At 43.7% G+C, this 11461-nt stretch overlaps 1 protein-coding gene across 1 annotated transcript; it reads right to left on the bottom strand.

Annotated features, from left to right (window-relative positions):
* Positions 1-518: 518 nt before the first annotated feature.
* On the bottom strand, positions 519-3706 carry LOC148478228 (uncharacterized). Its single transcript, XM_088455752.1, has 5 exons — positions 3474-3706; positions 1926-2006; positions 1264-1327; positions 1051-1157; positions 519-834 (listed from the first exon to the last, which is right to left on the bottom strand). Exons 1-5 carry the CDS (start codon positions 3534-3536, stop codon positions 766-768), a joined length of 384 nt encoding a protein of 127 aa, XP_088311878.1. The 5' UTR covers positions 3537-3706; the 3' UTR covers positions 519-765.
* Positions 3707-11461: the final 7755 nt, after the last annotated feature.

Here is an 11461-nt window from a genome sequence, read left to right as displayed (position 1 = left end):
TTGCATGTCCTTTCTAGAAATGCAATGTAAACATTTTGTGTAAAATAATGCACAAAGTCCTTTTTTTTTTTATAAAAGAAAGATTTATTTATAGTACTTAACCTGAATATACAAAGTAGTGGTCAAGCATCAACTAATGAGGTATATAGTTTTATAACCTAGTCATAAATGGTATGTAGACTAGCATCTATGCCTCAAAAATCTCTGCCATACACACTTTGATAGCACATTAGGATACAGAGAAATTTACATATCGAACCTTGCAGTTTCCAAACTTTGCTTGCACCACAACTATATACCGAACAGCAACAAAATGGAATCCAAAGATCTATACAGAATGCCCCAGGTTTCCCTCTGGCTATACAAGACCCATATCTTTGGCCTTTATTGCATATTAACTTTCTATCCTAACACCATTATATTACAGGAAGGCAGCTTCACTCAAGAATACACATGGCCGTACTAATATGAAAGACATGTGCTTCAAAGATGTACAAAAAGCAAAGCTATACCACCACTTAAAACAAAAAGTTTAGATCTTTTATTGTAGCAGTCAACCAGTACAAACAAGCACCAATAAATAACATTTTACAAAAAACCTTAGCTATCTTGGCTGTGTGATGTTACAGGTCTCTAGTGCATGTGGGTTTACAGTATATAAAAAGTTATTCTGTAAAATGTACAGATATAAAGCATGTTCTCTACAATTCAACCATGTCACTTAAGCTATAAAATGTCTGTAAAGAGGAGGGGGATGGGAGGTAATTAGGCAGACTCTTTTGCTTCTGTGGAATCTCCATTTTCTGTCTTCTGTTTTTTAGTTTCAGTTTCCTCCTGAAAAGTAAACAAGGCTTTTAGTTTTAAAGGACTTTCAATGTGTTTCCAATGTACCCAATGTGCCTTGACAGTGAAGGCAGACATTTTGTAGGCAGAGCCCCAAGAATGTAGCCTATACATTTGCTGCCTCCAGTCTTTGTGGTTGACAGATCATGACCATCACAACCTAACCAGACTTGCACTATGGGAGTTTACAAAACATCAAGAACGTACCTTTTTCACCTCATCGTCTGCTGGGCGTTTTACAGGATGACCATCTGATTCGGTTTCCTCTCCTTCACCTTCCTCCTCTTCCTCTTTGCCTTCACCCTCACTCTCAACTGAAAGGGAAAAAAAAACAAAAAACAGCAATTCATAAAATATTCTTGGTTTCTAAATTGCAAGTTGTAAAATCCTTTTTATTTTACAGAAATACACAAGTCTTACCTTCATCCTCCTCCTCCTCTGGATCCTCTGTGTTCTCTTCACTGTGATCTGCACCATTTTCCTCCTATAAAAAGAGAATTTGAAAACAAAAAATTAGATGGCATAACGTCCATAAGCTATTCTACCCAATTACAAAGTTCACACAAAAGTTACATGTGTTATTTTTATACACACAACCCTCTGACCCCAGACCAACACTGCTGTGTGACTGTATATATTGCCCACCAAGCACTTTATGCCATGTGTAACATTTCAACTTCTCTATAGATTGTAAGCTTAGGAGCAGGTATCTCTATTATCCTGTCTCATCTTATAATGTAAACAGAATATGCTGGCTGTATATAAATAACTTAATACCGATGACCAGTGCATTGAGTAGAGCAGAACTCACCTGTATTCCTGAACATTTGCAAAGAAAGTGAATACCTGTTTATCACATTGTATAAGGTTTGTATACAGATACCAGAATTTACACATACAGCATCCTCGGCTTGGCAACCTGTGGCCCTCCAGCCAATGTGGAACAAGCCTAAAAGCATTTTGACTTGGAAAAAGCAGAACCACAACAGCTGGAGGGCCACGTTTCCCAATCCAGCAATAAGTGGCATTGCTATCTGCTACATACATTGCTCTGAGACAAGGGAGAGGAAAACCCCACTTACAGTTCCATTGGCGGGAGCATCTCCACTTCCATTCTCCTTCTTCTCTGGTTCCTCTACAACTTCTTTCTTGTCTTTAAGGTCCTGTACAATAAGCAAGAAATAGAACACTTAGTACGTTTTTGTTGTCGTTTTGCAAACTAAATACCGTTTACAGCCACAAAGTGACTTCATTCTCCCAAGAAGAGAGCATTTTATGTATAGTACCATGGGCATGTAGAGGATGCCGAGCTGTCACCAAGCTCGACCCAGTTTTTCAGCACCATGGCTCATTGCTGGCTGGTCCTCTGTAGCCCATACAACATCTGAACAAGATCATTTCTCCCAGGAGGATCACCTTTTACACACACACATATACATATATATATATATATAATGTATTCAATCACTATGTGTTAATTTACACACTATATATATATATATATACACATACACACACAGACATTATATATGTTTATAGAATAAATCTTAACAGGATCTTGTCATAAAATCGCTTTGCACAAAGTACACCACTGTTCAATTTCACAATAATGCACTCAAGCCACAAGGTGCATAAACATTATTTAGTCGTATCGATGAGGGATGTAGGGTTGGGTGGGGGGTGGGGGGGAGCGAGGGTCGGAAAGCGTCGAACATCTGCCCGCAAGCGCGCCCCCCTGAGCGCGCAACCGCGGAGGACAAAGACCGTGCCTCGCGCCCAGCCGGAGAGGAGGAGGAGCGGGGTGCACGCGCGCTATGTGCGCGCCTCAGCCCAAGGCCCCGCCTCCTCGTGTCCCGCGCAAGTTTTCTCCGAGGGACCTCGCGCGCGCCCCCTTCCCGCCGATTCCCCGAAGCGTTTGAACTCGGCACATTCTCTCAGAAATAGAAGGGGAAAAAGAAGAGGGGGCTGGACGGGAGCCAGCGCAGGTGGCAGAGCTCTCCGAGGGGAGGCAGATGAGGCAAAAAAAAAAAAAATAAAATACACCACAACATCGATCTCCATGCCTACAAACACGCCAGAAATAAACGGCAGCCCTGAGAGAGCGCAGACAACAACTTTCTATAGAGTTCCCTTATCCGCCGCGCTGACTGCTCCCCCCGAGCATCACAGGGTCACTGGGGTCCGAAACGACATCAAATATCGGGGACAGGACAACCGAACAACCGGTGAGGGGAAAATAAGGAGGGAGAGGGAAGGGGGGGCAGGTAAGTACATAGAAAAAGAAAAAAAAATAGAAGCCGGCAAACAATAAATCTGAGGTAAAATAAAGTCCAGGTGTTTGGTGCCTCCCTCCTGGCCCCTCCGGGGGGGGTGCTGACCTGACCGGCTGATGCCCCCCCCTTCCCCGGGACGGACGGCCGGCAACTACCGGGAAACCGCCGCATAAATGGGAGCGATCGGCTGCGGATCAGCATCTCCCAGCGTCGCTGACAGGTGAGAAGTTCGCGGGAAGAGCGGACGGAGCGGTTTGGCCGCCGGCACCCCGCACCGCGTGCTGATGGGGGACAACAAAGAGCCGCCAGGAACAATGGAAGACGGCGTGACAGGAGGGCGCTCCGGCGGTACCATACCTTGGTTACAGGCACCTCGGCGGCTGCGGTAGTGGTGGTGGTGTCAACGGCGGCGTCTGCCATGTTCTTGGAAGTTTTGGCGATTTAAACGAGAAAAAAAAAAAATCGGTGTAAGGGGAGGACAGGCTGCGACTGGTGCGCACGGAGAGAGCGGAGACAGAGGAGGAGGGAGATGGAAGACACCAGTGCGCACGGCTGCTGTACAAGGAGAGAGAGAGAGAGGAATGAAACAACTGTACCACAAGCCGAGAATTAAATACGAACTACAGTTGGGCGGGACTAGGCGGATATGCGCCGTGCTACTGGTCGGGGCAGCGCCGTAGCCCGGCTTTTGGTTTGCGCTTTCAACTGTCTATTATGAAAACATCAGCCGGCCCCGTACAGTTTGCTCTAGGTTCCCTGCCTGTGATTGGCTGCGCGCAGGTGAAGTCCCCCCGCCCAGCTGGCTAATGAGCCTCTTCAGTTGAGCAGATGCTCCCCGGCCTCTATTGGCTCGCAGGGAGGCTCGCTCACTGAGTGGCACAGACCTGGCCCCCTTTGTTATACGGATGATTGTTACTGGTTGGTACCACGGTCCTGTAATGTGTCCCCGCTCTCTGCTTACCATTGGCTTGTGTAGCAGCAGTGTTGTTGGACTAGGTGGGGTGCAGCGATGTGTGTGCGGCTTGTGCAGCAGGGGGATGGGATATTTTCTGGGGAGTAAATGAGTTTAAACTAATGTTTCCGGTGCTGCCTTTTGTGGGCTACAGCAAGCTGTGATTTATATTAGAATGGCTCCTTATTAGAGCCATCTTGATGTGCAATTAATATAGGTTTGCTATGCAATAGAAAATAAACGAGGCTGCCCGAAAGTACAGATTTAAAACACTTAAAAAGAAACATTCTTAGGTCATTGTGACTCTCCTGCTGTAAAAAGGCTTTGCCTGATGTTCAATACAGATGTACTGTACTTACTTCATACGGTGTCTACTTTGCTATAGGTATACATACTTCTAACATAGATGCTATATAGTTGTCAGTGATTATCTAAACTTGTTGCCTTGTCCATTCATAATCCCAGAAGACTGACAGTGCAACCCTTAGCTCAGTGTTATTTTATCCCGATGTCTGAAGTTTTTATCTAGCTCGTTGACTTCTTCCTGTGTCCTGATGGCAATGCAGTACCACTCACTAACGCCAGGACTCTATTAATAACATTCATCCAGGTAATTTTACTGTTAATTACCTGTCAGACTTGTTCATGGAAATATCCTGACAATTTCTGATGTCGGTTACATTATTGCAGCTTTCCAGGTGTTTCAGCATAAGTTAACTTTTTTTTCTCTTTTGCAAACGTCTTTTATTATCTCTGTGCAGAGTTTGTATATACTCCCTGTGCTTGCGTGGGTTTCCTACGGGTACTCCGGTTTCCTCCCACACTCCAAAAATATACTAGTAGGTTAATTGGCTCCCACAAAAAAAATAAATAAATAAATTAACCCTAGTTTGTGTGTGCGTGTACATGTGGTAGGGAATGGCCAAATATGCTCTGTAAAGCGCTGCGGAATATGTGTGCGCTATATAAATAATTGGTAATAAATAAAAATAAATAAATTATCTCATAAAAACTATTACTTTATAAAGTGCAAATATTTTATGCCCAATCTTTTACAATTGGGAGCTAAAATGTAGCAAATTAATATGTTGCTTGCAGTTACATACCAATATAGGGCAATATTCAATTAGTTTCGCACCTGCGGAAAAGTTTCACCAGCCGGACTTTTCGCCGATGTCGCGTTTTTTGGACATGGAAACTTATTGTGCGCTATTCGCCGTATTCAATTGCAAACCACGCAAAAACGGCAAGTGGCAAATTTAGAACAGGCGGAAAGTGCTGTCAGAATTGGGGAAATCAGCCTGAACCCCCAAAAAGATGCACTAACATTGGGGATCAATGTAGATATGTCCGAATAGCTCTGATAAAACTGGGGTACTTAAGTGGTTCCAATAGCTTCTTATTAGCGTATTTGCACACGTGGTGAAGAATGGCATAAGCAGTATTTTTTGGTGATAATAAGTAGTCCTGTCAAATTTGGATGCTAGCATATTTTAAAGTCTCTAAAGTGAAGTTTTCTAAAACGTGAAAAACGCACCTGTTGCATGCACCTGCAATCAAAAACTCCTGACCCTTCCTTACAGACCCCCAAGAAGTCTATTTCGCTAGTTTTTATACTTGTCCCCCCACTTTGTGCTTTTTTGCCCCCAAAATGAAAGTACTTTTAAGTTTTTTCCTGTTTTTTTTTGGCACAGTTGTCCTTTGGGGGGCTGTCTCAAGGGTTCTGAGAGGTTTCCCCACCTTTGCACCCCAAAATAACAGTTTTACACTTCGTTTCACCTGCTATTCAGAGGTGAATATATTTTGCCTATTACATTGTATTGACTTTCCGCGAAGGCGAAAACCGTCTGGAATCGAATACGGACATAAGTTCTGACCAGGCGAAAAACCGCAATCGGCGATAATTTTCGCTTCTAATTGAATACGGCCCATAGAGGGCAGGAACTCATGGATTAAAATCATTTTATTCTCTGCATACAGTCATTTTGTGCATGGCATTGTAAGAAACAAAGTCACAATTATTTATGTATTCTAGAATGCAATCAAAGCCTTAAAGGCATATTTATCAAGCTTTTTTTCCATAAAATTATATAGAAACTACTTTCTGCATAATTTTATGGTTTGTTGCTATGTACTAATAGCACAATGCAGGAGATTTCACAGAAAGCTCCAGTAGAGTGCTAATTAGCACTGCAGATCGCAGTCTCCATTATCATCAATGGGGACTACGATTTGACACCTATGGACCAAACACTGAAAAGCAAAGCTTTTCAGAGTTTGGTCCCATAAGTTAACACCATCCTCAGATGGTATAAACCTCTTTAAGCCTATGGAGGTTTCCGAGCAGGAGAGACATCTTCTGATCTCTCTCGCCTATCTCCGGCCAGTGGTGGAAACTGACACTGTGCGCATGCACAATGTTAGCTTCCCCCGGAGATGTCTTTTGCACATATGTGAAAGACTTTTACAAAATGCCGGGGATATAACTCGCAACAACAGTGGTTATCGTATACGCTGTCCCTGCAAGTGTTCCTTAGTACATAGCGGGGATATTTGGAAAATTGAAATATCCACCGCAAAACAGATACTTAATATTCACATCAGTTCCGCTATGATTAATACATAGTCCTCCTAGAGATAACCAATCTAGTTGCACATAAATGCCTTTTTTAACACTGTTTCTTGCCCTTTGTTGTAAATCATTCTCTTTAACATTTTTTCTGTCACTTTTTTCCACATTTCTTGCAGTGAAATGATTTCAGCATATCAGTATTAGTGTGTGGTTGTTCACCCATTACTTTTAGTACCTTGCCAATGTGGTGTTAGCTGTATATTTCTGTATTATTTTCAACAGCTACAAGTTCACCATTAATCTGCAATCTCTTCATGGCCTTTAATGACACGATGCAAAAGCTTGTCCTGTGCGGCATATAGCATGGGCCAGTACCTGGAGAATAGTCTGCTAAATATTCTTTTAAAAACAGAACATGGGCTGTAGTTGTATGTCATGCAATTGGCCTGTTCACTCATTTTCATTATTTAAAAATATTCCAAACAGGATAGAAAACTCTGATGTATGAGATATATGGTGATTTCTGCTTTAAAGTCTAGTACACACAGGTGCTTTTCCCTGCATTCATTGGTTGGAAAATGCATCTTACATGGAACGTCAAATTGGGTTTATTGAACCCAATGAAAGTGTTTATAGTGAACACTGGTCCAATCATGTGCAAGGCAATAAGACATTCTATCCATATTCATTATCAGTACAGTGAACGCAAATTGATGATGTAATTGTGACTATCTGCAAAGCAGCAATTATCTTAGATCCTTATCGGTCTGAAACAGTAGCATATTTGCCTCATTTATACTGGCAACAAGTCACAAATGCTTAGGTATCACTTACTTGCTTAAACACGCACACTCAAAAGCACTATATATATCTGAGCAATTAAGTATTCACCAGTTGACATCAAGAGATCTTTCACAAACCAGCCAATCACAAGCTGAGTGCTAGTCCTGGTGACTATTGTCATCCGTTATTTACATCTGGTCATGCAAATATTATGAATGTCTTTTGCCCTGCTTGTATCTGTTTATAATTGCACTTACTGTACCCTGCCTACATTAGAAGCCCTTGTCCTGCCTATCCAGATTCAAGCAGGTGTGTAAATGACAGATTCACACAAATCTCATAAGGATGTAGTTACCACCGGTTCGGGAGCCAGCGGTCAGTTTCCCGGCACCAGATTCCCGACCAGTAGCATCCCGACGGTAAGTATTAGGGTTAGGGGGAGGGTTAGGCTGCGGGGGAAGGGTTAGGTTGTGGGAAAGGTGGGTTAGAGTTAGGCTACTTACCTTCAGGCATTAGGATTCTGACTGTCTGGATGCCACTGTCAGTATTCTGGCTGCCGGCATCCCGACTGCCTGAATCACGTACCCACCCCATCTCATATGCGTGTACCCATTGTTCTGGGTATTAGCAGAGTGAATTCACGCAAGATATCTTACACCAACTCGCCGCAAATGTGCACATTCACTCTTAGGGCTGTATTCAATTAGGAGCGAAAAGTCCATTATCGGCGATAATTTATCACCGATTATGTCATTTTCGCCATTTTCACTTCTCCCCGTATTCAATTTCAAAGACTTTTCGCAGGTGCGAAAAGTCTTTGTAAAAAAACGAGGAATTACTTTTCACCATAGAATAGGTGGCGAAAAAAAGTGCAGAATTGGGGTTTTGGGGTGGAAACGTTAAAAAAAGTACCCTGCAGCCTTTATAATGTCCCCTAAAAGTAATCTGTGGCAAAAAAATTGTAAAAGAGTAGCCTATGACACACCAAAAGAAGTGGTTTCGTTTGGGGGCAAAAAAAAAAAAAAAAGTTGTGGGACACACTTAAAAACTAGCTAAATAGACTCTGGGGGGGGGGGGGGGGCGGGGCGAGGGGGTCCCCAAGGATGCGGCAGGTGTTTTCTAGAATGCAGTTGGTTGCGGCAGGTGGATTTTTGAAGAATTTAAACATTTCACTTTAGGGACTTAGAAATATGCCTGCACCCATCTTCATGTATCCCTAATTTGATGAGACTAGTTATTTTATTTTTTTAAATGAAGCTAAATGCTATTCTTCACCACTTCTTTAAAGACGCATTAATGCACCTGTCGCAGCTGTTTAAAAACCCCAATTACCTTTAGCAGGCCAATTCGGGGGGGTTCCCATAGTGAGACCCCATGTCAGACCATCTTTTGGGGGAACTTTTCGATACTTACCTTTCCACCGGGTCCCGTTTTCGCCGATTCCTAATTGATTACGGGGCTACGCAGGAACGCATCCGATACTTATCCCCTGGAAAAACCGCGATGATGGCGAAAAGTCCGACCTCAGACTTTTCGCCTCTAAATGAATATGGCCCTTAAAGTACTTAGTAGGACTATTACATTTAACAGTGTATTGGTGAGACCTAGGAATGCTGTATCATAAATGTACTGTATATGAGCATTAGATGCTCTGAGTAGGAAACCTTTAACTTTACTGAGTGGAGTCTACAAGTGTACACTTCCACGTCTCTTCTGTGCGGAACTGCAGACCTGCCAACTACATCGTTTTTGTTTTACAGTGACTGCCTGAAGCGTGCCACAAAACTGTACTTCAGCTCTGCCAGCTGTGAAATTAATGTTTAAATTAGTGCCAAAACGGGAATAAACATGCAGCTAGAGCATACATTGTAAAGTTTGTGCACTGTACACCGTTAAAACATTTATATTATAGCAGGAAAATGACAATTCTGTGCAGTTAATTGCATCACTGTTGTCGCTGGCAGTGAGGATATAGAGTATTCGCAAAGTGTTTGATAGACAAGGACCTTTTGTGGGAGGGGGGTGGAGACTCAAAAGCAGACATTTCACAACCGTCTTTGGGGGTGTGTCTCAGCCTGCGACCGCGATCCTGTTCCAGTAAAAATGGCTCCGGCATCTCAGTTCAGGCGGTCATTGTGAGTAACCATAAAGTAACTCAGAACTGTGATAATCGACGGATCTGCGACCGTTAGTGCGTCTTTGTACGCAGTCATTTGGATTTGCGAAGCCGCCAGTGGTCTCAAAACAAATCCCGGTGGCTGTGAAATTTGCAGTGTCACACAGCTTCTGCATACAAATTTGCAGCAGCGATGGCATTAGCTTACATCTCTGAATCATGCCCTAAGAGAACATCGGGTCTCTCTTTATTAAGTGGTACATTTTTGTATATGAATATTCATATTACGTTGTTTTTTTGTCTACATAAAAACACAGTGTTCAATGTCAATATTAGCTAAACTCAGTCTCAATATTAACTCAATCTCAATATTAGCCAAACTCAATCTCTAGATTTTTAATCCAGAGTACAAAAAGGCAAATTTAGATGACGTATAATTATAGCAAAATTATCAACAGACGTGACCTGATTCAGAACCGCTCGCAAGCGGTCTCCCACTGGGCACGCGCCGCGTCCGGCGTATTCGTGCGCGATCCTCGTCCAACGACTGCAGCTCAGTTGCTACGGGGCTCGCTACAAGACGGGGCAGCTGTCAATGGTGAGTGACAGCTCGCCACATTTTATAGGCGGGGAGGGGGGGGTGGCTGCACAAACGCAGGCGTTCCCTTAGGCGTTTGTGGGAGGCCCTACTGACATCACTACTGTTGTCAGTAGGAGACTTCCTGCTCTATTAGAGCAGGAAGTCCTCTCGGCCTACCACAGGGTCTCGTCGCAAGGCCGATGGTTGCGATTATCGCGACGGCCTCCTGGCCGCTCGCACAAGCTGTGGGAGGTCTCCCACAGTGTTGCGAGCGGCAGACAAAAGAAAAACACGCCCACAGACCCTGCGGCAGCGGACGGGTCTGAATCAAGGCCAGTGTCCAAACCACACTTCACAGATGCTAACCAAATCCATTAAAGTTGGATCTCCACCTTTCAACTTAAAAGTGTAAATCACCAGTGTGCGTTTTCAGCCTGTGCTCCTATGTTAAGCTTGGCCATATATAAGGTAACTTTAAATTAAACCTAAATATTGGTCCATTTCAATGCATATGAAAACATGGAATCTTCTCTAAAACCAGTGGCAGCTCAAGACATGGGCTAGCAGGGCCGTCGCCCGTAGCGCCATAGCCTGAAGGCGCAGCCCTGCGCCCTGTTTGAACATTATTTTAGAGGCGCTCACCACCTCCTGATTCCGGAAAAACCCACCCTCCACCCACCCACTGGCGTTCTTGGCATACGCTCAGAGGGAGGGAAGGGCGACAGTGCAGCACAGGACAGTGCTGGGCGCTGGGAAACCTAGTGCCGGGCTGCCGGCCCTGTCTAAAACAGCAGTAAAAATGTGTATCACGCACTTATAGAGTACATATGTGTTTTTACTAATATTATCTCCTTCCAATCCTGAAACCAAGTCTTCTTCCTTTATGCTACTCTCCTCTAGAACTCACTCCCCTGCCCTATAATCATATCCGGTGCAAGGTTATTCAGCACCCTAGGCAAAACATCAGTCTACTGCCCACCACTACCAACAATACCCACTTCCCTATCCCCTTCAGAGAGGCAGAGTCTTATAAGTTCCACAGCTACCGTCTGTATTATGTACAACTGTGACCCCCCAGATCCTGGCGCTCTAGGCAGCTGCCTAAGGGTAGAGCCTGCTCTGCCTATAATACGATCTATGGGGCAGAGGTGCGAGTCATCATACTATATACATTACATTTGTTGTCTTTCAGGTGCAGTTTATGCAGGGAAATGCACTTCTGTCAATGTAGTAACATTTAGACACACTAAAGGGACACGTAATAAACCATGTAAAGGGACACGTAATAAAGGCTAAGGCAAAGAGTATTGGAGAAAATTTATAAAATCTAGGGGTATATTTA

This window comes from Taudactylus pleione, unplaced genomic scaffold (genome assembly GCF_031769625.1).
Source record: "Taudactylus pleione unplaced genomic scaffold, aTauple2 ptg000671l, whole genome shotgun sequence".
In the NCBI taxonomy this organism is placed as follows: domain Eukaryota; kingdom Metazoa; phylum Chordata; class Amphibia; order Anura; family Myobatrachidae; genus Taudactylus; species Taudactylus pleione.
This window is presented reverse-complemented; position numbering and strand designations above follow the sequence as displayed.

Coding starts and splice junctions, on each gene's coding strand:
- LOC148478228 (XM_088455752.1), bottom strand. CDS start 3,536: ATGGCAGACGCCGCCGTTGACACCACCACCACTACCGCAGCCGCCGAG. Junction 1,328..1,925: donor ATGCTCCCGCCAATGGAACT/GTAAGTGGGGTT, acceptor CTCTTTTTATAG/GAGGAAAATGGTGCAGATCA. Junction 1,158..1,263: donor AGAGGAGGAGGAGGATGAAG/GTAAGACTTGTG, acceptor TTTCCCTTTCAG/TTGAGAGTGAGGGTGAAGGC.